At 48.3% G+C, this 26,655-nt stretch overlaps 1 protein-coding gene across 3 annotated transcripts; it reads left to right on the top strand.

Annotated features, from left to right (window-relative positions):
- Positions 1–1,698: 1,698 nt before the first annotated feature.
- On the top strand, positions 1,699–23,964 carry TATDN2 (TatD DNase domain containing 2). Of its 3 annotated transcripts, XR_011483637.1 has the most exons (9): positions 1,700–2,319; positions 2,453–2,884; positions 9,636–10,127; positions 16,578–17,447; positions 19,449–19,576; positions 20,859–21,042; positions 21,457–21,632; positions 22,012–23,176; positions 23,325–23,964. XR_011483637.1 is itself a non-coding variant. In XM_020887547.2 (8 exons), the coding sequence occupies exons 2-7, from the start codon at positions 2,459–2,461 to the stop codon at positions 21,595–21,597; spliced, it is 2,241 nt and encodes a 746-aa protein (XP_020743206.2). In that variant the 5' UTR covers positions 1,700–2,319; positions 2,453–2,458; the 3' UTR covers positions 21,598–21,632; positions 22,012–23,964. The 3 variants fall into 3 exon arrangements, 1 of the variants encoding a protein (XP_020743206.2); XR_002312786.2 differs by lacking the exons at positions 22,012–23,176; positions 23,325–23,964 and adding an exon at positions 21,243–21,338 and having other exon boundaries at positions 1,699–2,319; positions 21,457–21,545; XM_020887547.2 differs by having other exon boundaries at positions 22,012–23,964.
- The last annotated feature ends 2,691 nt before the right edge of the window (positions 23,965–26,655 follow it).

Here is a 26,655-nt window from a genome sequence, read left to right as displayed (position 1 = left end):
CAGTTGCCAATTGGGTAATGTTTCCATATGACCCAGAAGTTCCACTCCTATGTATCTAAGAAAGGAAAATATGTTCATACAAAAACTTGCACACCAGTTTTTATAACAGCAATATCCATGATAGCCAAAAGGTAGAAACAGCCCAAATGCCCCATCAACAGAATCTGTGGCATATGCATACAATGGAATTGTATTCAACCATAAAACATGAAGTACTGATACAATATGGGTGAACTTGAAAAGATAATGCTAAGAGAAGCCAAACACATATACTCCATTTTTGTGAAATGTCCAGAACAGGCAAATCCATAGAGACAGAAATTAGGAGTGTGTGTCGGGGGGAGCAGGGAGTGGTTTGGGGAGGGAAGTGGTAATGATCACAAGATTTTAGAGTGATGAAATGTTCCAAAATTAGATTATGGTGATGGTTGCACAACTCTGAAAATATACTAAAATATAATAGAATTATATATTGGTCAACTTTATGGCATGTAAATTATATCTCAATAAAATTATTAGATGCACACAGAGTGGTTACTCACAGACATAAAAAATTTTGTATCTTGAGGCTCCACTTATTTTTTGCTACACACAGGGTATTTTCATTTATTCTGGATCCTCTGTGTTTTCTTGTCTTTCTTGGCTATTCTTCCTCAACAGTACATTTGGAGCACTTCCTTCTTTTCGCCTGCTATTCCAGTGTATGGTTATTCTGTAATTTACACAACTAACTTCACTTGCTGGATACTGAGACTGTTTTCATTCTTCTTGCAACCAAACCTTCCAAACAGGTTACATCAGTATAAGGTCAGTTGGTGATGTATTGGAGTGCATTTCTGCACATCCTCAACTACAGAGAATATCATCATGCTTTTTGATCACTGCTAACCTAATGGGTGAAAACATAATTTTTTTGTACTCACTAAATGATTGAAAATGGAGCCATTTTTTCATACGGCAACATGAAATTTAACCAATTTTGTGATTTGTTACATTCATCAGTTCATTTCCTTTGCCCACTTAATTATCTTATTGCCAAAGTATTTACATAGTAAGGACATGAGCCCCTTGCTATGTGTTGCAAACATCTTTCCAAGTTTGTAACTTGTTTTTTAACTTTGATGTTTCTTTGCCAGAGGATAGTTCACATTTTTGTGTAGTCTTTTGTCCGTCCCCCCACCCCCACCCCCCGCCACCGTCCCCCCGCCCCTCCGTGGTTTCTAATTTCTAATTCCAAATCCGTCAGTTTCTGGGTTTGTCACCGGGTCTCTGAACCACAGTTTCCTGCTCTGAAAATGGAGTGATGACGCGAGTGTGGGTTTGATCAGCGCATCTGAATCTGAAGGCGCCCTGCTAAAGAGGACAGCGCTGAGCAGCAGGTAACAGCCCCGGGAGCACGGATCACTCCGTGACCCCTCCCTCCACTATCCGCAGGCCTGCGGAACTGCGACCCCGCCTCTGCTTCGAGCTCTGCGAGCTAACGTGTGTGGCTCCGCCCGTCTAGCTTCCGACCAATGGACGAGTTCCGTAAGGCGAAGGGTTCCGCCTCCAGACTTACTGACCAACAGAGGAGCTCCGTCTTGCTCGGAGCTCCGCCCCTCGTTCTGAGCAATGGACGCCCGCTCTTCAGCGCAGGACCCGCCCTCGCCGCACGCCGGGCTGCGGGCCGCACAGCTCGTTCCGGTAGGCGGGTCCAGCAGAGGCCGGTGTGGTCCCAGCTCCGGCGGAGGCAGGGCCGGCCCCGCAGGATTGGGGCGGACGGCAAGCAGGCGGTCAGGGCGGTGCAGGTTGCGGAGCCGACGTCCGGGCCGTGAGAGCAGGGACGGAGTACCGGGCAGACCCAGGGATATTCTGAGCAGGCGGACCAGGGCGCCGCCGACTAAGCGGCGGCTCGCCCCCTTCCGGCCCGGGGCTGGTCGGCTGGGCCTCGGGGGCAGGGCGGGCTGCGTGCTGGTCTGGCCCTGCTCTGCGGCCCGCGCTCGGCGTTCCGGGCCTCCCGGCCGCGGGCCCGCCCAGAGGCTGCAGGATTGGTCTCCAGGTGTGGACCTAATAGCGCCCTGTAGCCTTTTGAAGCGCTGACATCTGCGAAGGGCTTTGTATTGCAAACTCAGAGCGCGTCATAGTTCCGGAAGCGCTTTGACATCCCCGAAGTAGCGCTCTGCAAACTGAAGCTCTTGGTAATCGCGGAAGCACGTTGTGGGCTCGGAAACCTAATCGACAGAAACCTTTAGTAAATCCTGGGACCTTTTGGACTTCTCCGAAGCGCTTTAGCCTCTCTGAAACCTTGAGAACTGTGATGGGCAGTGGAAAAGGGGAAAGGTCAGTGAAGTCATCCCCTGGCTGTGACCTAGTGGCCTGCCCTCCCCCAGGGGTTCCCGGGAAGGCGGGAGGCTGAGGAAGGGGCAGCCAGCAGGGGTGGTGGTGGACTCCCGGCCGCCTGTTTACCTTACAGGTGCCCATGGCGTCGGAGCGGCGCAAGGTCAAGTACCACTGGAGCAGCACTTCGGATCGGAGTTCCCGCAAGCGCAGCTGCCTCCGGGAGCCCAGTGATGTGGCCCCCTCCAGCCGCCCAGCTCGCAGCTCTGTGTCGCCTTCAGGAGGGGCCAGCAGCCCCAAGCGCCTGAAAGCCCAGAAGGAGGACGATGTGTCCTGGGGCTCATCCCGCCGCAAAAGTTCCACCTCCTCCTCGCATTCCCGCCGCAGAAGTTCCACCTCCTCCTCCTCCTCCCATTCCTCTGGCCCAGGTGCGGGTGGGGCCGCCTGCAAACGAGGCTTGATTCCCAGCTCAAAGGGGTTCCTTTCGTCAGGGGTATCCCCTCTGCGCTCTGTCAGACCTTCTCTAGAAGAAATGGCTTCTCTCGAGGAGGAAGCCTGCAGCCTTAAGGTAAGTGGCCCCAACGCCTTGCAAACGGCAAAGCCCATTCCACTTGGATTGAGATGTTGGCGGTGGAGTTTTGGTGAAAGGACGCTAAGAAAAAGATGTTTGTTAAGATCTCTGGGGTCTTCCCAGGGAGCTAAGCGCATACTGGGTAGATGCCAGGGGATGGCCTGAAGTTCGGTGGAGAGGTAGTTTGCAAACTTGCCAGCACTTTTAAATTATTTTAAAATTCTTGAGGCTCTGCACAGGTGTGGGCCCAGCTTCCTGGTATTGAAGTGTTTCTCAGGTGCTTGTAACTGGCAATCAGTCATGGGGGAGATTCTCTGTGCCAGGTGGTTGGCGTTCCCCAGAGACATAGGTGTATGTAATTTACTTGTTAATTTACGGAGTTGTGCCATGTACCTCGAGGCACAGAACCAAAAAAAAGGATTTGGTTTTTGGTGTGGCTTTTCACCAAGGTTATGTTTTCCAGCACGTTGGCTTTTGCATGGTGGGGCAGGGTTATTTTAGAGGTTCAACATTTAGTTCCCCAGTGGGAACATACAGGAGGGTTTCATAATGTTGGGAAGCAGACTGAGGAGTTCTTCACGGAGGAGGTGCATTTCATCCACTTATTTAACTTTTTTTTTTTTTAAAGGATTAATTAAATTTTCTCAACACCTGCACTGTGTATGGGAGAGAGAAAGTTGAACGTAAATTTGGAAATGTTCAGTCTCTTCCGGTTGGGTTAGAGGGAGGAGACGAGTCCTAGTTTTTGTTGCCGGCTACTGTGTGAACGTCAGCCACCTCTTTAATTAGGTTTTGAGCAAATGTTTATTGAGGTCCTAGCTTGTGCCAGGCAGTGTTTCTAGTTGTTTGGGATTTGCTTTCTAGGTTTTGGAGGTATGGGCCTTTAGAGGTGGGGAGTTCTGTACCTGGAGGAGCAAAGAAAGGCAAAGTCTTACTTGGGTGAGATGGGCTGCCCTTAAATAAAGTTATCATTAAAAAAACCCAGAACGAGCCAGAAGGAAAACAGTTTGTTCTAAAGCCTTTGCTGAGTGGTTTCTGATGTGCAACTGAGAAGTGAGGCTGTATTTAGCTCTGTGTCATCGCTGGCAGGCTGTTATCCTTAGGAGAAGTGTTCCACGTGTTTTCAGTGTGACCCTCACAGTCAGAACCCTTGTATGGGCACATTGATTTTTTTTAAAAAATTTAATGGTGAGTTGAAAGGCTTTGTTTTTGATATAAGTGTGGGTAATATGAAGTATATGTAATATGATGTATGTGAATGAGGTAAATATGAGGCTAGTTTGATCTTGTCACTTATCCTTGATGCAGTTTCAGTGGTTTGGGGTACAGGGTAAAACGATCAGTTGGTTAAATTGAATCTCAACAACCAGATTGTGAGGTGAGGAAGACTCTAGCGTAGTCTTTCAGGTGTGCTGCGTGCTGGGCTGGGTTCTCTGGAGAGCTGAGGGTGTGGCCCCTGCCTCACCTCATGGCAGACACGGCTCTCTCTCCTCCAGGCCTCAAGGGCCTGCTTTACCAGAGTCACTGTCACGGTTAACCTTGGAGAGATGAGCAGTGCGGTCCTGTCTCAGAAGTCTTGGGGCGCTTCCCTTGGCTTGCTGTCAGTCATAAGCACGTGCGTGAGGGTTGTGTGTCAAGCACCCTGTTGGATGGTGGCCCCACGAGGTGGCTTCTCAGGAGCTTGGTATCTGGAGGGAGGCCTGAGGAAGTCACGAGACTGCCTCAGGATATGGTTTGGTGGAACGGAGGCTGAGGAGCTAGGTGGGGGCAGCTTGCAGTGGGGTGTTACAAGCCAAGGGAATTTGGATTTATTCTAAGCCATCAGGGAGCTCTGTGTAGGGGGAAGGCAGATTTGTGCTTTTGGAAGATCATTCATGTCAATACACTGTGAGACTTGATGGAATTAATCCCAACTAGCCTTCTCTAGTGCTGCTAAGCGCTCTCCCTAGAGAGGGTTTGTTAGTTTGAAAACAAGGTGCAGTACTTTACTCATGTAGATGAATTTGAAAATGTCTCTGACCTTCCCCTCTCTCTGCCCCTCTTCCCCGCTTCTTCAGTCATTTGCAGACTTGTTTGTCTAACAAGGCAAAGCCCCCTCACCACTCACCTGCCTTCTTCCCACCCGTCCACCTGCCCTTTGCATTTGCTCTGTGGACTTGGAGAGGTACACGCTTAGCTTTGTGCGTCCCCCTCAGCACAGAAGCCTCTGTGCCAGGGCATGGAATATTCCGAGGGGAAGATGTTTATCTTAGTTCATTCTGGCTGCTGTAACAAAATGCCACAGACTGAATAGCTTATAAACCACAGAAATTTCTCATAATTCTAGAGACTGGAAGTCTGAGATGAGGGTGCCTGCTTGGTGAGGACCCTCTTCTGGGTCACAGACTTCTCTTTATGTCCTCATATGACAGAAGGGGACAAGGACGCTGTCTTGGGGCCCCTTCACCAGAGTACTAATCCTGTCAATAAGAATTAGTCACTCTTATGACCTAATCACTTCCCAAAGACCACACAGAATAACACCACCATGGGATCAGATTTCAACATTTGAATTTTGTGGGCAACACATTTAGACCATAGCTAGACTGGCATTTTGGAATCATTAGAGATTCCTGCTGGCCACCATCTCCTTGTTTGTGCCTCATTACCTCCAGGATAATTGTTGGCAAGGTTTTCTCAGATTTTTTTTTTTTTTTTTTTTAATTTTTTTTGGTCTGTGCTGGGTCTTTGTTGTGGCAGATGGGCTTAGTTCCCCATGGCGCATGGGATCTTAGTTCCAGGACCAGAAATCTAACCCATGTCCCCTGCATTGGCAGGCGGATTCTTAACCACTGGCCCACCAGGGAAGTCCCTCAGATTCTAACAGTAGTTGATGATTTTCATTTATTTTTATTTTATTTTTTCGTTTACTTTATAGAGAAGGTTAAATGTCTCTATTATGAGCACCTTCACCTACTTATGTTTAGCCTTTAGTATGACATAACCAAATTTTTAAAATTTTTTTAATTTAACTGAAGGATAATTGCTTTACAGACTTTTGTTGTTTTCTGTCAAATATCAAGATGAATCAGTCATAGGTATACATATGTCCCCTCTTCCTCTCAGTCCCACTCCTCTAGGTTGATACCGAGCCCCTTTGAGTTCCCTGAGTCCTACGGCAAATTCCCACTGGCTGTTTTACATCTCACCCTCTGGCTGCCCTCCTTCCCGGCCCCGCCTTGTATCCATAATTCTGTTCTCTCATTGCTGCCCTGCAGATAAATTTATCGGTACCGTCTCTCTAGATTCATTATATATGATATATATACATTAGTATATGGTGGTTATCTTTCTCTTTCTGGCTTACTTCATTCTGTATGATAGGCTGTAGGTTCATCCACCTCATTAGAACTGACTCACATGCATTCCTTCCTATGGCTGAGTCATATTCCATGGTATGTGTGTCCCACAGCTTCTTTATCCATTCATCTGTTGGTGGACATCTGTTGCTCCCATGTTCTCACTATTGTAAACAGTGCTGCAGTGAACACTGGGGTACGAGTGTCTTTTTTAGTTTGGGTTTCCTTGGGGTACATGCCTGGGAGTGAGTTTGCTGGGTCGTATGGTGGTTTTATTCCTGGTTTTTTGAGGAATCTCCATACCGTCTTCCACAGTGGCTGTATCAGTTTACATGCCCACTAACAGTGCAAGAGCATTCCCTTTTCTCCACACCCTCTCCAGCATTTATTGTTTGTAGACTTTTTGTGATGGCCATTCTGACTGGTGTGAGGTGATACCTCATTGTAGTTTTGATTTGCATTTCTCTAATAATGAGCCATGTTGAGCATCTTTTCATGTGTGTGTTAGCCATCTATATGTCTTTTTTTGGAAAAATGTCTGTTTAGGCCTTTTCCCTACTGTTTGATTGGGTTGTTTGTTTTTCTGGTATTGAGTTGTGTGAGCTGCTTGTATATTTTGGAAATTAATCCTTTGTCAGTTGTTTCATTTGCTATTATTTTCTCCCATTCTGAGGTTGTTTTCCACTTGTTTAGAGTTTCCTTGCTGTGCAAAAACTTTTTAGTTTAATTAGGTCCCACTTGTTTATTTTTGTTTTTATTTCCATTACTCTAGGGGGTGAGTCGTAGAGGATCTTGCTTTGATTTACGTCATCACTTGATTTATGTTCTACCTATATTTTCCTCTAAGAGTTTTATAGTTTCTGGTCTTAAATTTAGGTCTTTAATTCATTTTGAGTTTATCTTTGTGTATGGTGTTAGGAAGTGCTCTAATTTCATTCTTTTACATGCAGCTGTCCAGTTTTCCCAGCACCATTTATTGAAGAGGCTGTCTTTGCCCCACTGTTCTTGCCTCCTTTGTTAAAAATAAGTTACTCATAGGTGCATGGGTTTATTTCTGGGCTTTCTATCTTGTTCCATTGGTCTATGTTTCTGCTTTTGTGCCAGTACCACATTCTCTTGATGACTGTAGCTTTGCAGTATAGTCTAAAGTCAGGAAGCTTGATTCCTCCAGCTCCATCCTTCTTTCTCACAACTGCTTTGGGGATGTGAGGGTGATCTGGTTGCGACATCTGTCACCCCATTGATCGCCAGGGTTGATTCGGCTGATCTGGCTGGCTAGGCGGGTGTTCCCTTCCTCCCTCACCGCTCCATGTGCGTCCCTCCCGAAGCTGTGCGCTCGGTCAAAGAGGACGACCATCCCCGGTCTTCGGTCAAGGGTAGCTGCGCTGCCCTGCTAGAACCTCCAAACAAGCTCTCAAAACTGCTTTGGCTATTCAGGATCTTGTGTGTTTCCATATGAATTGTGAAGTTTTTTGTTCTAGTTCTTCAAAAAATATCATTGGTAGTTTGACAGGGATTGCATTAAATCTGTAGCTTGCATTTGGTAGTATAATCATTTTCACAATATTGTTTCTTTCAACCTGGGAACATGAAATCTCTCTCCATCTGTTGATGACATGTCCAAATTTTTAATTCAGTTTGGGGGAGGAAGAGTGGAAGGAAAAGTTTGAACTTTATGATGTGCTGGAGAAGGAGGTTTAGTAGGTAAGTCAGGTCCGACTCTTTGTGACCCCGTGGACTGTAGCCCGCTAGGTTCCTCTGTCCATGGGATTTCCCAGGCAAGAATACTGGAGTGGGTTGCCGTTTCCTTCTCCAGAGAATCATTCTGACCCCAGGATTGAACTCGTGTCTCTTAATCTCCTGCATTGACAGGTGGGTTCTTTACCACTAATGCCACCTGGGAAGCTAGAGCTTGTCAAATGTGAATCTCAATATTTGACCTCTGTTCGGTTCAGTTACTCAGTCGTGTCTGACGCTTTGCGACCCCATGGACTGGAGCACGTCAGGCCTCCCTGTCCATCACCACTTCCAGGAGCTTGCTCAAAGTTATGTTCATCGAGTCTGTGATGCCATCCAACCATCTCATCCTCTGTTGTCCCCTTCTCCTCCTGTCTTCAATCTTTCCCAGCATCAGGGTCTTTTTCAGTGAGTCATTTCACATCAGGTGCATTCACATAATTCTCAGTCTTGTGAGGTGGGTAGTGTTATCTGTTTAATTTTTTTGAGAAGTAAGGCCATAGTTATGCTAAACCCTTAAGATTTTAAGCTTGTTTGGTTTTAACTGAAGTATAGTTGATGGCAGTGTTATCTTTCTGTCTTACTTGACAAATGCTTAGGTATCAGTGAACAAATATTTGAGCATCTACTATGTATGTAGGCCCTGGGACAATGAGACTCAGAAAGATTAAATGTCTGGACCAGGGCCACACAGCTTGTACAGGTCAGAGCTACAGTATAATCCCAGGTCAGTCTGACTTCAAAGCCAGTGTTCTTGAGGCTGCTGCCCTCCTGTGAGCACCTACTCGTCCGGACCCAGTATTAGATGGGAGGAGCAGGGAGGTGAAGAGGGCAGCGTCCTTCCTTTGAGGGGCCTTTTAGAGGGTCACGCAACCCAGACACGAGAAAGCCTTGTGCATCTTGGCTCCCGAGTGATGAGACTTTCACGGGGGATCCTGCCTCCTGCTTCCCTCAGGGATGTCTCAGTGCTTGGGTGAGGCTGTGCTGGGGCTGGTGGTGCAGAGAATGACAGTTCATCACAGTGAGATGCGTGGAGTGTGGCAACAGGGATATATGAAGTACGAGGGAGTCAGAGGAGTGAGTGACTAACCATCGGGCAAGTCCTCACAGGAGAGGTGTCATTTGAGTTCTCTTGCTGGACAAGGACATTTCAGGAAACAATGTGTGTCCCGAGAGGATTATGAAATGCTGTTCTGATGCTTGGGGCACTGCTTATTCCAAGGCCCTCCTTTCCCCCTTCTCCAGTGTTTCCCTCAGACACCTGGGTGAGTGGAGAAAGGTAGGAGATGATGCTGGAAGGAAGACTGGGGCCCAGCTTGGGAGGAGAGCTTCTGGGGTCATACTCAGGAGTCAGGCAGACACAGAGCCGTTGAAGCATGTTAAGCGGAGGTGTCACGTTGCCAGATTGTAGAATTCCTTGTGGCAGCTATAGAGAGAGGATGGGCAGAGGCATTCCTCTGTGGTACCCATCTCTGCCCATCCTGCATGACTGCTGCTCGGAGATAGCCCCCTTCATCTCTTTCAGCTCGTTCTTCTAGTCCAGTTTGTACTGAAGTTGTTAACAGTGGCTGACTGCGCTGAGGGCTGGCATGACGTCTCCACGTAATGTCTCATTTGCTAAGTGCTTCGTATATGAAATCACCTTTCATAATTTCTCATTTTTTTTCCTCCAGGTTGATTCCAAAGATAGCCCTCGTAGCTCCATGGAATCTGAATTGGAAGCGGAAGCGGAGGGTCAAAATGGTACAATGGAGGAACCACACAAGGTCCAGAAAAGGCAGAGGGATAGACTTCGAGACCAGGGCTCTGCCATGATCTACCTAAAGGCCATCCAGGGCATCCTGGGAAAGTCGATGCCAAAGAGGAAGGGAGAGGCGGCCCCAAGGGCAAAACCCCACGTGGCAGAGCGTCCCCGCCGCGGAGAGGGACCAGCCAGGAGTGTCAGCGAGGCTGCTCCTCGGAAAGAGGGCGAGTCCACCCCAGAGGTCAGAGCGGAGGGGGAGGACGCTGTGCCGGAGAAGAGCAGCTTCTGTGACAGGAGGGTGCTGATCCCTCGGGAGACGCACGACGAGGAGCCCCTGGCTGGCCGAAGGGTGGCCCCCGGGGAGTGCTCTCCACCCCTGGAGTTTCTGGAGGACTCTGACTCGCATCTGAATGGCCAAAAGGTGAGCCAAGCTCAGGTCAAGCATGGAGTTTTGAGTGTTCTTAAATGTCCTTGGTCTTTTTAGTTTGATCGTAAGTATTACTCATTCAACGCAGTCCTTGACTTACCCAGGGCTTCAGGAAACAAACTGATAGTTCTCTTGCATCATGCCTTTCAGATTTATTAAGAAACCTCAATTCAGTGCTAGCTTTGTTTTAGGGTTTATATGTTAAGATACAGATTTTCCTGTGTAACAAAGGCCAAAATAACATCCACTTAAGAAGTTTGCCTTACAGAGGATGGGTCCACGGTGTGGGCGACCCGGGTGCCTTCTGCTTGACTCGCTGCTGCCCCTCGGCGGTTTCCAGCCTGTGGTTTGTCTGAGCGGCTGTGACCAGGCTCCACGCCTTACACTGACATTCCAGGCAGGAGAAGGGGAGAAGAGCAAAGTACATTCCCTCCCTTTTAAGAGTTTGGCTCAGAGGTAGTCCCCACCGTATCTGCTCATATCTGTTGAGAAGAATCTGGCCAACACTTGCAAGAGAGTCTGGAAAATTCCAGACTGACTTCCATCCGGGAAACACTACATTCAGATGAACTTCTGTTGCTGTAGAGGTGGAGAAGGCAATGGCAGCCCCACTCCAGTGTTCCTGCCTGGAGAATCCCAGGGACGGGGGAGCCTGGTGGGCTGCAGTCCATAGGGTCTTGAGGAGTCGGACACGACTGAGCGGCTTCACTTTGACTTTTCACTTTCATGCATTGGAGAAGGAAATGGCAACCCACTCCAGTGTTCTTGCCTGGAGAATCCCAGGGACGGGGGAGCCTGGTGGGCTGCCATCTATGGGGTCGCACAGAGTCGGACACGACTGAAGAGACTTAGCAGCAGCAGCAGCTATAGAGGAAGGAGAAAGTGACACCGAATAACACTGAAGGGAGACTAGCAGTTTTTAACATTTTTTCTGATTCGGAGGGAAAAAAAATTCCTCTGTGGTACTTCTCTCTGCCCATCCTTCGTGACTGCTACTCGGAGGTAGCCCCTCTCGTCTCTTTCTTCTAGTCCATGTTTCTAAGTAATTTCGCATTGTTTATTTTTTTTAAATTTAGACATCTCTGGACTTTCTACACAGGAGACGAGAATTTAGTTCTCTACACTTCGACGGTACCCACACGTGTAAATGTATCCTCTCTGCCTTCCTGTAGCTCCCTGGTTCATAATACAATTTTTAGTCAAATCTATTTACAATTATTATGACCGTATTCATAGCTGACTGACTTAGTATACTCTGATTATAGTTCCATTCTTATAAAAGTTGATCTGCCTTGGAGTTCATCTTGCTTTGTTTCTTTCCCGTAGTTTTCTCTGTTCTTATGACTGTTTCATCTCCAAACTGCTAGTACTGTTGCAGGAAGGGGGACCCCTTCCAGGGCCCTAAACTGGGCTCTTGTCTAACCCTCGGAAATGAATTGTCCGAGACACACATGCTGACAAAGCAAGAGGTTTTATTGGGAAAGGGCCCGGCGGAGAGCAGGAGGGTAAGGGGCCCCAGGAGAACGGCTCTATCACTGGCTCACAGTTTTATGGTGATGGGATTAGTTTCCGGGTTGTCTTTAGCCAGTCATTCTGACTCAGAGTCTTTCCTGGTGGCGCACGCCTTGTTCAGCCAAGATGGATGCCAGAGAGAAGGATTCTGGGAGGTGGGTGGACTGGGGTGTCTCCTTTTGACCTTTCCCAAACTCTTCTGGTTAGTGGAGGCTTATTAGTTCCCTGTTCCTTACCAGGACCTTCTGTCGTAAAACAACTCATGCAAATGGTTACTATGGTGCCTGGCCAGGGTGGGCGGTTTCAGTCAGTATGCTTCCCCTAACAGTACCATAAAATTCTTCTCAATATTGTCAAAATAAGTAGTCTGCTCCCCACCTTTCTTTTTTTTGAGGGTATATTCCTTTTGCTTCCTTACGATTCCCTTTTTCCTCTGTCTCTTTTCATCTCTGCTTTCTTTATGAATAATTAAGGAGAGTGCATATGATAACACATACTTTTAAAGTTATAACTTTAACACATAACTTTTTAAGTTATAAAACACTGGCTCAATTTTTTGAGTTGTCCTTTTTTAGACATCCTGTTTCATTTTGAGGTTATAATACCTTCTCTTGTTTCTCTGAAAATATGAATTAAAAGCTTGTTTCGAAGTTTTCTCTCCACAGTACTTTTTTCAGTTTTCTTTTTTTTTTTTCCATTTTGGTGGAAGTCTGTTGAAGAACAGCCTACGACCACCGGTGGTGGTTCCTACCCATTCAGGGGCCTGAGGGGTGGGAGCTGCAGACAGTGTTCAGTGGAAGGCTGAGCACCCCAATCCTCCGTGGGGAACTACTGAATCAGCACGGGAAGGCACCTGCACGCCCTCAGACCAGTCTGCCACCTCGGGCTGAGTGGCGGTGAACTCTGGGGCTGGAACAGTCAGAGTTTTCTTCTATTTTTTGTTTTTTTCCCCTAAATAATTTGGTGTCTGTCTTTTGTGGTAGGCCTTTCCTCAGATGTTTCGGGTGTCTGTTCATATTTTAACGATGAAGCATTAAAAGCCAGTTGTCGGAAGTCTTGGTGCCCGGGTGGGCTTATCAACTGCTGCCTTTAACATCAGGTGGTCACCTGTAGCTTTATCCTCAGGCTGCTGGGGGGTGAGGGGTGGGGCCCTGGGACAAACCCTCCTCCGGTGCTCCGCTCTGGAGCACAGGTCCAGCTGCTGGTGTTTAGGGGTCAGGCTGAGGGAGGTGCCCGGGTTCATCAGCGTCTAACATGTGATGATCCTCGGCGCTGTGTCTGTTGCCCCTGACTCTTCCACAGGCTCCTTGGCTTAACTTTTCCAAGCTCACACCTTATCTTTTGCGAGGCGGGGAAGGGGCAGACCCATCTCTACAGGATGGGAGCAAGGATCTGGGGCTCTAACTTCACAAATCCTCTTTCATCTCCAGCCTTGCCTTAACATTTTGAGAGCTCTGATACCTCCAATTCCTGAGTCTTCTGGGGGCCTGTAGTATGATTCAGCATGTTTCGGGAGTTTTCTCACTGCAGGCCTAGGTTCTGGCCATCTGTGATCTGCTTATCCAGTGACCGTTCCTCTATCTGGATTCTAGTATCTGATTATTTTTTTAGTTTGCTTTGCTCTTTTTCTATTGCTTTCTCTTCATAGGTTTATGCTTTTTGAAGTCCATTTCCTGTAACTTTAATAAGAGCTTTTTGGCAGGGAGGACAAAACCCACGTGAGATGTATTTAATTGGAAACCCCAAGAGCAGTAGGTTTTGTAAACTACTTTCCCTGCCAACCCAGTGTATAATGCCTGTGTTTATTGTCTAATGTAGATCATTGTTTTGCTGCCTGGAGTTCCCTGGTATGGTGAACTTTCCAAACTTCTATACCCAAACTCCCAGTTGTCAGACTGGACACTTGGATTGCCTGTTGAGTATATATTTGGGTAGGTTAGCAGATGAGCGTTGAGATCAGACAGTTTGAGTTCATATCCTGGCTCTGCTGCTGTACTGCAGTCTTAACCTCTCTGAGCCCCCGTTTCTTCCTCTATATAAAAAGGCATGATTCTTTAAATGTTATCACAGACTATTACAGGGATCAGCAGACTCGGTCTGTGAAGGACCAGATAGTAAATATTTTAGGTTTTTTGAGCTTTTAAGGCCTCCATCGCAACTATTCAACTCTTCTGTAATGGCATGAAAACAGCCATAGACAATACTTAAATGAATGAGCCTGGCTGTGTTCCAATAAAACTTTCCTTAAACCAACAGGCAGTGTATTGGATATGGCTTGTGGGTTGAAGTTTGCTGAATCCTAAATTAATACATGAAAATACTTTTCTCAGTGCCTCATGTATAGTAGACTCTCAATAAATGCAGCTTTAAATCTCACCATACACACTTGAACCTCAGGCAGTCTTGAGTATAGGTAATTGTCGATTTTCCCAAAAAAGAAATCTAAAACCTTTTCCTGGCCAACTTGACTATATATAAAGTCTTTCAAGGTCTTAGATGACATCATCAAATTCTATTTATCATGTGTATTTCTAGGTACATGTGCATTTTTTGAAGTCATTTTTTCCCCCCACTCTGCCATTTACCACCCCCTCATATTTGATTAGTTTTATCGAACCTTTTCAAATGTTTCTCTGACATGGTCTTTGTTGTCACTGGAGTTACTTTTTGACTCATGTAATGTGATTTCCTGAACTTCCCTGATGAGAAGAATAAGAATCTGACTCAAGAGGTCTGAGATGGAACTGTGCAATTAGTTTTTTTTTAAACCAGTACCCTGAGATGATAGTCTGTGAAGCAGCCAGGGGACACCTCTGCCCTTCCATCTGAGTTGGAATTTTAATTGTTATTATTTCCATTTAAAGTTTCTATTATGAGATATTCAAAACATTTATGAAAATTACCCACCTACACATCACTCATCGTCAATAAGTATTAACTCACTGCAAGTCTTGTCTTGTTTGAGCAGCTCTGTATCCCTTTTCTCTCCACAAATTATTTGGAAGAAAATTGCACCTACCATATCATTTCACCCATAGATATTTTAGTGTTTATCTTCAAACTAGGATCTTTAGGGAAAAAACAAGCATAACTACAGTTCTAACCTCTCCCTCTGCCCTGTCCCCACAGTCCTTAATAGGGTCAGCTATCTGGTCAGCCTGGAGAAGGGAATGGCAGCCCACTCCATTATTCTTGCCTGGAGAATCCCATGGACACAGGAGCCTGGCGGGCTACAGTCCATGGGCTCGCAGAGTCGGACACGACTGAGCACACATATCCAGTCAGTGATTAAATTTCCCTGTTTCATGGCTGTTTCAGTTTGTTTGAAGCAGGATGTAAGAGTCATATCTGTTATTTTCTTAAGTGTTAAATCTCTTGGTCTCTGTAGATTCCTCCTTCCCTCTCCTACCCCATGTTATTTATTTGTTGTTATATATATTAAACAAACAAACAAAAAGATGTCATTTGACTTGTAGAATTTCCTGTAGCTGAGATCTCACTGATACAGTGTAGCACTTTTTGGTCTGTATTACTTTGTCCCTGGAAATTCTATCCCACATTGCAAATAGCTGTTCCCTTTGCATTCAGTTTGTTCAGTCTTTGGAGGTAAACTTTTGGGCATCCTACAGTGTAACCATGTCTAATTATTCTTTCCGTTAGTATTTTAGGAAGTATGGTTCCACTGTTTAAAAAATGTATTTAGTGAAAAGTAGCTTTCTAACTGGCCCTGCGTTGCCCTATTCCTCCTCCTACATATATGTTTTTTAAGTTTCCAGTGTAATGTTATGCATAACCACTTACCTTATTGCTTTTTAAAAAGTTATCTTTATAAAAAACTAAAAACTATCTTTAAAACCTTTGTTTAAAATGATGTCTAGCGCAGAATTTTGAGGTCATATCCCCAGGAATAATTATTAAATCTGTTACCTTTTTTTTGCTTCCCATCTCCCCTCTTTTAAAAAAAAAAAAAATGAGTTTAGGAAACCTCTTTAAATTCTCAAATTAGTTTGGCTGAGTTTTGTTTAGGGTCATTTATCTTCTTCAAATAAAAGAGTATATCTTGTACTACAAGAGACTTTGTGATGACTTGAATATGAAATGAACCCTCAGAAAAGGGAAGTATCATTTTGAGGAGAAACCCTTACCTTCCATTTGGATATTTTTTATAATTTTAATCAGATTAACTTTCGTTGTTGGGGGAAAAGAAAATAGTGAAATATACCTTGAAGGGCTATATTGCAAAGATGTTAACTGTTAGTGTATGTGAGAGGTATTTTATTGACGTGCTCACGTGTGAACAGGTTGGCACCTATCTGTGACCTCTCTAGCATGTGGTTGTGGGTGCTCAGAAGTCATACGGTAGTCGACCTCCCCCAGAGGAGTAAGACTGCCTTGACCTCGTCCTGGAAGCTGCAGTCCCTTCCGGGTCTATCAGTTACCAAACAGGTTGGCCCAGGTTCAAGGGGAAGGGTCACAGACCCCACCTTTCAATGGAGAGTAAAGTCAAAGAATTTGCAGACACATCCTCAAACCATTCAGACTGCATGCTCTACATTTTGAATGTGCTACAGACCTGCTGTTAGTGATGAGATGCTGGGCGGTGCTTTTCTCTAAAAACTGCCCCCCCCCCCCCCAATACCCTGTATGTTCTAGAGGGCAGTTTTTTTTTCCCAAGAGGGGTTCTTCAGAAAGGGAATGCGGGCGCAGCTTCCCTTCCAGGGATGGCACATGACACCATGATCCCAAGTTTATTCCGGTAGCCTGGCTCACTTTCTGGGAAGTAATCAAGAAGCCAGATGACAAAGTGCGCTAAGGAGTCAATGCCGTGCCATCACCGTGGCCAGAGAGCGGCCAGGGCTTCTGAGGTGACCGAGCACGGCAGGCTGTCCTCACACAGGATGAAGGCCAACCTTCTGTCTCTTTTGTCTGCAGCCTAAGGACCGGGAGGTGGTGATGGAGCGCGCCTCTTCAGGAAGTGACTGGTCCGACGTGGACGACATTTCCACTGCCAGGTTCTCTCAGGAGGAGCCCGTCTCCCTAAAACCCTCCGCCGTTCCAGAGGCTTCCGCCTTCCCCACGGACTACGTCATGTATCCGCCTCACCTGTACAGCAGTCCCTGGTGTGACTACGCCAGCTACTGGGCCGGCGGCCCCAAGGCCCCCGGGTACCCCTCCGCGGGCCGCGGCGGCAGCAGAACGACGCAGGCGGGCCAGAGCGGCCGCGGCGCCTCGCCCGCCTCGACGGTGAGCCCCCCGCTCACCTCCAGGGAGCCCGAGGCTGCCAAGGAAGGCAGATCCCGGAAGTCTCGTTCGTCTCGTTTCTCCAGAAGCTCGGAAGAAGGAGATGTGAAGGAGAAACGGACATTCCAGGAGGACGTGCTGCCGCGTCCGGGTGAAGAACCTGCATCTCACTCCCTGCCCAGGAGCCGTCGGGAGCCCCGGCTGGAGGGTTTCATCGACACCCACTGTCACTTGGACATGCTCTATTCCAAGCTGTCATTCAAAGGGACCTTCACCAGGTTCAGGAAGATTTACAGCAGCTCCTTCCCTAAGGAGTTTCAGGGCTGCATCTCCGACTTCTGCGATCCTCGCACCCTGACCGATGGCCTCTGGGAGGACCTGTTACAGGAGGATCTGGTGTGGGGGGCCTTTGGCTGCCACCCACATTTTGCACGTTACTACAGTGAGAGTCAAGAGAGAAATCTTCTGCAGGCCTTGAGGCACCCCAAGGCCGTGGCATTCGGGGAGATGGGCTTGGATTACTCTCACAAGTGCACCACGCCTGTCCCAGAGCAGCACAAGGTAATATCATCCTTAGTTTGCTCACAGTGTTCGTTCCTCTCTTAGTGGTTACAGAAGGGTTTCTCCACTTTGGGAGCTAAAGAATTTAGAATCTCTAAAAAGCTGATTGCTCTTATCCAGACCCCCTCTCGCTAGGTGTCATTGGGTAAATGCTTTGCAAGCTGTTTCTTTCCTTTCAGTTGTATTATGAAAGAAGAGGAGGGTTGGGGCTGAATGACCTTTATAGCTAATGATACAAATGTCAAAGCTTAAATTCCTTCTTGGGAAGCAACACATTTTGTTTGTTTAATTAAACAATATGTTTTTCTTCTGATTTTAAAGTTAGTGTGCCCATTGCAGAATATTGCAAAACACACAAATGAGCAAAGATCATCATTTCCCAATCCAGGAGAGATAGTGACCATGACTTCTCCCTCGCAGTGAGCTTCATTTCCTCTTGTTCTTTTTCAGCTGGCTCCTGGGGAGGACACATGCTCCATCGCAGCCACTGATCCTGTCCCCCAACAATTCTTTCTTAATAGTTTTTGAAATTCAGATGTGTTTTGGAATTCATATTTTTATTGTCACTATCCCTTGGAGAGTTGCAGGGGGCAGTTGGTGGCATGTCTTATGAGCACCTGTCAAAGAATCAAAGAAATGAGTGCTGTATGTACGTGCCTTTTAAAAAAGAATTTAGGAGATTTATAGAGAGAAAGTAGTAGTTTGAATGTTTTTTCCACCGTGAAAATGTTCCTGCTTCATTAAATATTCTTTGAAAAATAGGCTTTTTTAAACAGCCATGTAATGTTCCACCCCAAGTCTGTAATAGTTTGATTATACTAGTAGCTTTTGCTAGAAGCAAAAATTAAGTGTTGAAATTAGAATCTCTTGCAGACCTCTGCCTCTGGAGGAGTTCAAGGAGGGAAGATGTGTTAAAAAGGGCTCCAGTGGGCTGTGTGTACTGGGATTAGCTCATTGTTAAAGTCCTTGAAAGCATTCCATGCTGTTGGTTTCCAGGCTCACTTTCCTTTAGTTGAAAACACAGGTTAAACCTGAGTTATGTCAGAATTGGTATTGGCTCATTGCCACTATCTTGAGAAGAGGTAGTACTGAGTGTTGGACTTGAAAATGTCATTCTCAAGTGAATCACCTGACTCAAAAACATCTTCTAATTTGATGTTAAAAATTCAAACATGAATTATATTCCACGATTGAAAAAACTACTCATGGAAATATGAATTACTCTTTTTGTTCTTTTTTTCTAAACCTGAACTTGTTGGAGGAAAGTAGAAGTTCTAGCCCAGTTTTTTTCATTAAAATTGTTAGCAACATGTGTATTTTACCATTAAAGATTTTTAAAGTGGCTAGAGTTTTTTTTGTGTGTGTTTTTAATGTAATGTATCTGTAGGTGTTCACCTAGCAGGAGATCTGATTTTGGTTAAGAAAGCAAGTTGCAGGAAATACCTTTAGTATTTATTCTTTCCACAAGTAGTTGGGCACCTCTGGGAGTCAGGCATTGTGCAGATGTATCCATGGCAACTTTTTGCGTAGGAAAAGGTGTGCAAGGTGATGGATTCCCTCTGGGGAGTGGGAGTAGGAGGGAGCAGGGACAGTGAAGGAGAGGACACGTATCTTGGAGTGATGCTCCTGAGCCCTGACCCACCCCTGGAGCCCCAAATAAGCGTTGCCTCGTGGTTGCTCCATGCAGAGCCTGGGTTCAGGCTTGAATCGGGGTGCTCCAGCTAATTAACTGCAAATTATTTGACCTCACTTGGGGCCTCTGTTTCTTTACATGATGGGGTGAGCACCCTATCTTTGGGTGTTTTTGAGGATTGCAGGTTATAATACACCTAAATAATAATACTATCTAGTAAGCAGTCAGTAAGTGTTAGCTATTACTACATGAGTTTAAAAACAAAGAATGGGAGATGGTGGGGGTTGCCCACTGGACTGGCTGCTCTGGAGGTAACAGACATCCAGAATGGCCCTCAACCACAGTTTTTTGTCGCTACCTTCTTCCAGGTGTTTGAGAGGCAGCTACAGCTGGCCGTGTCTCTAAGGAAGCCCTTGGTGATCCACTGCCGAGAAGCTGATGAAGATCTGCTGAAAATCATGAAAAAATTTGTGCCTCCAGACTACAAGATTCACCGGTGAGAGCCTAGAACTTCAGCGGGCAAATGAAGTGAACATGTCCCTCTGTCTAGGATGTTACTGGGAAAAACAAATGCAGTGAGAAGAGCGTTGATAATGTTAGGTCTTTTCATAGAATCTTTTCAAAAGATTAACTGTCATTTTGACCCATGAGGAATTTCTGATACTTGACCACTTTTTACCTAAAAAATGACAGCTTCATATGGTTTGAGCTAACACCCTGAATCAGTGTGACCCCCATCCCATGAAGCAGGTTATCACGGAGTCCCGGTTCTCAGAAATGAGAGCTGTTGATTTGGGGGGAAGCTGCTGTGGGTCCAGTGGCTGGGCACACAGAGAACACTCCAGGGCACCAGAAAGGAAATTTTCTCTCCTGCTTGCAGTTCGATTTTCACCTAGAGATTCCTTCTCCAGGGAATCTTCCCAACTCAGGGATTGAACCCGAGTCTCCCGCATTGCAGGCAGAGGCTTTACCGTCTGAGGCACCAGGGAAGCCCTGCTTGCATCTGAAAGCTCGCCCCTCCCCACCTTAATGTCCAGGAGGTGTCTCCTCTAAATGTTATCTAGGGTTTCTTTAGTTGGGTAAACTCACCAGCCTCCTGCCATGTGCCCGTTCTGGGCATGGAATGGCTTGAGGGGGCCCTGAAGGAGCTGTGAGAGACAGTCGCTGGTGACTCCCCAGAGGGCGTGGGGCGGAGGAGGCGCAGGGAGCCAGAGCACGGGCCCTTGGCTGCCTCTGGCTACAAAGGGGCCAGGAGGTGATGCCCAGCTGGCTCTTTCAAGATGGGCGGGATGGGTTAACTGAGAAAGCACAGAGTCTAGATCCCAAGCGCGGTTGTGACAGGTGGCTGAAGAGGGTGGGGCTGTCAGGCCTGTAGACCACTGCCTTCCAGGCGCCCAGGCAAAGAGGGACACCTCTGAGTGGAGCGGCCACCAGAGATGAGATGAGGCAGTCACTGGGCCCTTCTGGGCTGATGTATATGCTACTGAGAACATAGACAGGTATCAGGTTAAGAGAAGAAAAATTCAGCTGTCGGCCCCTTCCGGTTTATTCGATTACATGGACGTAATTTCTGCCCACAGTCGCCGTGATCCAGAGGGGCTGCAATTGTCAGTTCTGCTTCTGACTGTGTCGACTGTGAGTCCTTGCCTTGGATGCAGTCTTTGCATTTCTGAGAATCTGTCCACCAAAATTAGAAGAGGTGCAGTGTCTAGAGGGGGTTGGGGTTTCGGCAGAGTGGCTCGTGAGAGAACCCTGATGTGGGAGTCTCCTCCTCGCAGGCACTGCTTCACCGGCAGCTACCCGGTCATCGAGCCCCTGCTGGACCACTTTCCCAACATGTCCGTGGGCTTCACAGCCGTCCTGACCTACTCCTCCGCCTGGGAGGCCCGGGAAGCTCTGAAACAGATCCCGCTGGAGAGAATCATCGTAGAGACGGATGCTCCCTATTTCCTGCCTCGACAGGTAGGGCCGTCTTCAAGCTAAGCTGAGGCGCTGAGGAGAGAGGGTGGGAGGTGGGCGGTCACCCATGCAAGGCTGGCAGGACCAGAGCCCCAGGACCTTTCCAGGTCCCGCCCTTGGCTGTGTAGATGTCTCCTCTCTGTTGCTTTGCAGAACCAAAGTCTAGGGGGCTGAGAAGCTGAAGGGTAACCACTCTCTTCCAGGCAGTGCAAAGCCCTACCCCGTAGAGGGTTGTCCAGGAAGCGTGGGACCCTGCTCACCCAGAGCCCCCATGACTGGGACTCTCCCTGCGTCTGCAGGTAAAGGGGTCTCTACACAGCTCCAGAGGCCCTGCTCGGGGAGGGCCGGGGAGGGACACGTGCCTGACGGCTGTGCGCAGGAAGCACAGCGATGTCCTCAATGCTTGGTGTCTTCCAGGTTCCCAAGAGCCTTTGCCAGTATGCCCACCCGGGCCTGGCCTTACACACAGTTCGAGAGATCGCCAGGGTCAAAGACCTGCCGCTCGCCAGCACCTTGGCCACCCTGCGTGAGAACACCTGCCGCCTCTACAGTCTTTAAGCAGGGAGGGTGCTGCCAGGAGTCTCCTAGAAAAGGTGGGGGGAAATCATATTATGTATGTAGTTTTGCAAAACTAAGACCAAAAATGACTTGGTCTGTATAAACGTGGAGCAGGTAAACATGGGGTGAGCAATGAGCCTGGTCTGTCTTGAGTGAACTTGAGTTTGTATGCTAACTCAGTTGTGTCCGACTCTTTTGCAACTCCGTTGACTGGAGCCCTCCAGGCTCCTCTGTCCATGGGATTCTCCAGGCAAGAATACTAGAGTGGGTTGCCTTCTCCAGGGGATCTTCCTAACCCGTGGATCGAACCTGCATCTCCTGGGTTGGCAGGCAGATTCTTTACTGCTGAGCCACCAGGGACGCCCCTGAAGTTGAGTTTAACCTTCATCCATTTCTCTTCCCCACACCCTGCAGGATGACCAGCGGCCTGACAGGAGAAAGGCCGCGTGCGCTCTGCCAATGGGTCCCTGCTCGAGGATGTTGGAGAGCCGGCTGGGATGGAGGAAAGCCGGACGGGGTGTTTCCCAAGACCTCCTCGGAGGCCTCTGCTTCAGGCTGGTGTGGGTGGGGGCGGGTGGGGTGGGGTGCAGTGGGGGGGCTCGGGCTGGCTTCCCAGCCACGGTGCTCCGGAGCGACCCAGGCAGAAGAGGAGGAGGGTGTGAGGGCGCAGCGAACTCACCCACCCCGTGCCTGTCTCTGCGGCTTAGGCACAGGCAGTCTGCATGTGCAGTCACGCTGCTCCTTGTTTAGTGCGCGTGAGCCAGTGGTGTGGTTCCTGGTTCTCTACTCTAAACACAACTCCCGAGTGGGAAACCTCTGGGGGACGTTGGCCGGAGACCTGCCTTGGAGGCTGACGCTCCCGTGGCCGCTGAGGGAGCCCCTCGCTCCCCGGGGTAACTCTTCAGCCTGGCCCGCGCCGTGGCCAGTGTCGGTTCTGCGTCAGCACTGACTCAAGGACCTCAGCTGCGGTCTCACTGGTTCCACTGCTGTTGACACAGAGAGAGCCGAGGGGCGTTCACTGTCCCTGGCAAGTCCTGGCTGAGGGACCCCCGGATCGACTGGGGGGCCTGAGGAGGAAGCCTATTTGAGGACAAGGACCCCAGGGAAGGTGTCCTTCCCCTTACGGAGGCCCCCAGGGCTGCAGCTCAGTTGTGCTGAATTAACTGGTAAGGGTCCAGTCTGCCGCAGAAACTGTCTGCTAGCCTCCACTTTGCCCCCTTCTCCTGCAGCGTTGGACCAAAAATACTCCTCCCGTTCCATCTCTCGTAATGGCCCCTGTGCGCCCCACCCAGGTCGAGAGGTAAACCGTTTAATTCTCCAAAGCTCTGCTGGTGCCGCCCAGCCCTGTTCCATTGCCTTTGCAGAACGAGAGGCCTGGTGTCCGTCAATCTCCCACTTCCCATCCTGGGCTCTCCCTCACCTTGGCCGCCACTGTGTCCTTTCTCCACGGTGGAAGTCAGAGCCCCTGCTCGGACTGAGCAGCCAGGCCATCTCAAACTCTGAGCTGTGCTCTGCGCCCTGCTGGTGCCTTGTGAAGGTGTGTTCCTTACAGAGCCTGGACGGTCATGGCAGTCGAAGGGTAAGAGTGAGGACGCTCTGCACTGGGCACAAAAGGATCCTTTATTCCAACTTCCTCAGTGAGACAGGCCACCCTGCCTCCTTTGTCTGTTTCTTGGAGACCAGTAGCCGAAATCCTAAGATCCATCACTTGTGCTGGATCCCTCTAGGTGTTTGTGGAAGGTGCTTTGGAACCTCATGAGCTGCAAGGAAAAGGACTTGGCGTTTTGTGTGTGGTATTTCCTCCTTGCCCTGGTACCTAAGTTGCTGGCCTGGGAAGTGGGCCTTGATGCACTGTCGACCTTCCATGGATGAGCTGTGCATCATCTGTGCCTGAGATCTGGGGAGTCCAGAGCCTTGTTCTGCTTGGAAGATTTGGAGGACGCAGTGTTTCAGAGTGCTCCACTGTTCCTCAGATGAACTGCCGCTAGCCATCTCCTTCATGCCAAGGCCTGGAAATCACGCCGCCAGCGAGGGAAACCAGCCGGGCCTGCGTGCAGTGTCTCAGAGTGACAACTCAGTGGGCAGCTGAGCCATCGCCGTCTCCCTGCCAAGGTGGAGCACTAGGTGCTATCTACTTTTATCTCCAGGACTAAGGACCTTCATTTCTATTACACAGTGAAACGTGACCTGTGGCAGGCAGGGTGGGGGTTGGGGGGTGAAAACCAGCTGGCATTGTTTTTCATTTACAGTTTTTGGATGGCCAGCTGGGTTGTTTCTGCTTTGTTGATGGAATGCCTCTGTGTCTCTGCCCCCTCGTCCCCTTTGGCCATCTCTTTCTGAAAATAAAGTGATGGATCTTCAGCCAGCTCCCATGGTCTCCATGTTTGTTTGTATTTCTCAGAGTGTTAGCAGTGGTTTGGCTGTTTCCTAGCTTTGTACCCTAAGGATCCAGGGGTCTGGAGACCTTCTCAAATATGCCTGTACTTCAGCAGAATTCAGCTGGAAGCAAGCAGCTTCGGTACCTTCTCCAGATCTCTGCTGCCTCTGAGCATTTACTCTCATTTTACTGCCCAGGAACATCCAGATACACTTCTGCTTCTTAGCCTTGAAAAATAGACACATTCTTTGTTCTCGACCAGTGAAACAGGAGGGGAAAAAATGGAATAAACGACAGTATTGTTGATGACTCCATTGCACTGTGGGCTCTGGACTGTGAACTCTGGTGCCTCTGGGCAAACTCTGCATGCAGTGAAACAGAGCTTCCTCCTGTCTTCCAGCTCTGTCTTAAGATATCCTTGGACACACGTGTTGAAGCCAAAAGTAAGCCTGTCCAAAGGGAGGCTCTGTTCCAAGAACAGTTGATGCATTTGGAATCTGTGGATGTCTCCTCTGGGATGCAGTCATTGGTTTGTGTATTTCCAGCACGTTCCTCACTGTCTCAGCTCCGTCCCAGCTGAGCGCAGGGCACCTGTGTCTGCCTGACACAGGGATGGTGTCTTTGCAGCTGGGAGTCTGCTCTTGGCCTTCCTGGTGTTTGGCATCTTTCTCTGTGTATTAAGTTTGGGACCAATAGTAACCATTTACTGCAAGCACTTTCATTTTTATGTCACTCATTGCTGTAAAACCCGGGCAAATGTCCACTGTATGGTGCTTGAACAAAGTGCCCAGGACGGCAGCAGAACCGTTGGTCAGTGGCCAGGCAGCCCTCTTGCTTGCTTTAAATGCTCGTTTGTCAACAGTGTTTGGAAGTGAATTCAGACCAAAGTGCGGTTGCTAAGCGTGGGTCTCTGTGTACACTGTCCTAAAGGAATTTCTTACACCCCCGTGTGTGTGTTAAGAAGTCAAATACACACGTTGTCATTCTAATGTACTGGGCATATAATTTATAAAACAATTTTTTCATAAGGACATTTTTTTTGTTGTTGTTTTTCCTGTGCTCAGCCCTTGCTCAGCCCCGGGGGGGGTAAATATACCTACTTCAGAGAACTGGAAGTTAGTGTTGTCAGGAAGTGATGTGGGCAGGAGAAGGTGTGAGAAGGCTGGCGTGGGACCAGGTTTGGAAATGCTGTTTTCTCAAGTGTGTCCCCTGTTTTCCCTGTGATCAGTTTTATTTCTTCCAGTTGTTAACCTGAAATTGTCCTTGACCTACTCCCAAGTTGATCCCATGTCTTATGAACGAAAATGAAAAATGGAAACAAAAGGCTACCTTAGGTAGCAGGGCAAGAGGATATCATCTGTTAAGCAGCAGCAGAACACAGGGGAGCCTAGGCCCAAGGCCACGCTCTGGGTAAGTCGGAAACCTGTTTGCTATGTGACCTTGGGAAGTCACCTAACTCCTCCAGACTTCAGTCTTCTTCCTCCTAAGTGGGTTTGTTGTGGAAATTAACTGAAATTACATTAAATTCATGTGAGACGTGTTTAGGACAGTGCCTGGGGCACAGAAGGAATGCAGTAAAAGGTGGCTGTTAGGATAACTGAATGCCTACCGTGTGCAGATGTCCTCCAGGGAGATACTGTGCTCAGTCTTGAGGTGACCCACGGAGGTGGGTGTTTCACATGGGAGGAGCCTGAGAAGTTCAGTGTCATGGGCTGGATCAGACAGCTGGTGTTCACATTTGGGTCTGAGTCTGAGGCCCATAGTGTTCCACCCCACCATGCCACCTAGGCAAGTGGGAGAGAAGGCTTGTGTGTGCCCCCTGAGAAAGGTGTAAAGCCTTGTCTTTGTGGGGCAGCAACAGGTGACCAGCATTCCTCGGAGCGTGGCACCCATCCTCCCCTGAACCCTGACTGGCTGCTTCTCCACCAGGTCAGGAGGTGGTTTCTTGGGCTGTTTGATGATGGTTGGGCCTGGGCTCCTCCTCTGGATTTTCAGAAAAGGGCCCTTGGCATTGCTAGCAGCGATGAGGGTGGCACCCCTGCTAAGTTTTGGAGCTGGGATGTACCTCAGCTCCAGACCCACACATGGGTCTCTGCATCAGAGAGAAAAGCTGGCTCACTGGAGGTGGACTCCACTTCCTCTCTCCCTCCACCCAAATCATTCACTGCTTTCCAATACCTTAGATTCCTCTAGTGGGGATGTGTGTGTGCCGAGTTGTGTCCAACTCTTTGTCACTCAACGGACTGAAGCCCGCCAGGCTCCTCTGTCCGTGGGATTTCCCAGGTAAGAATACCGGAGTGGGTTGTCATTTCCTCCTCCAGGGATCTTCCCAATCCAGGGACCGAACCCACATCTCCTATGTCTTCTGCATTGGCAGGTGGATTTGTTACTGCTGCACCACCTGGGAAGCCCCCCCTAATGGGGACGTCTTTCATACTAGGTTCGTCCCTTAGAGACAGATGCTTTCAGAGCCAAGGGCTCGGTGAGCTGAGTCACTACACAGCCAAATAGGTGTGTGTGTTTTCCTGAGATGGAAGGGCTGTGTGTGTGTGTGTGTGAGATGTGTGTTTTCCTGAGATGGAAGGGCTGTGTGTGTGTGTGTGTGTGTGTGTGAGAGATGTGTGTATTTCTGAGATGAAAGGGCTCTGTGTGTGTGTGTGAGATGTGTGTGTTCCTGAGAT

The sequence above is a fragment of the Odocoileus virginianus genome, chromosome 26 (genome assembly GCF_023699985.2).
Source record: "Odocoileus virginianus isolate 20LAN1187 ecotype Illinois chromosome 26, Ovbor_1.2, whole genome shotgun sequence".
In the NCBI taxonomy this organism is placed as follows: Eukaryota; Metazoa; Chordata; class Mammalia; order Artiodactyla; family Cervidae; genus Odocoileus; species Odocoileus virginianus.
Note: the sequence above shows the minus strand (reverse complement) of the source record. Positions and strands in the feature narration are given on the sequence as shown.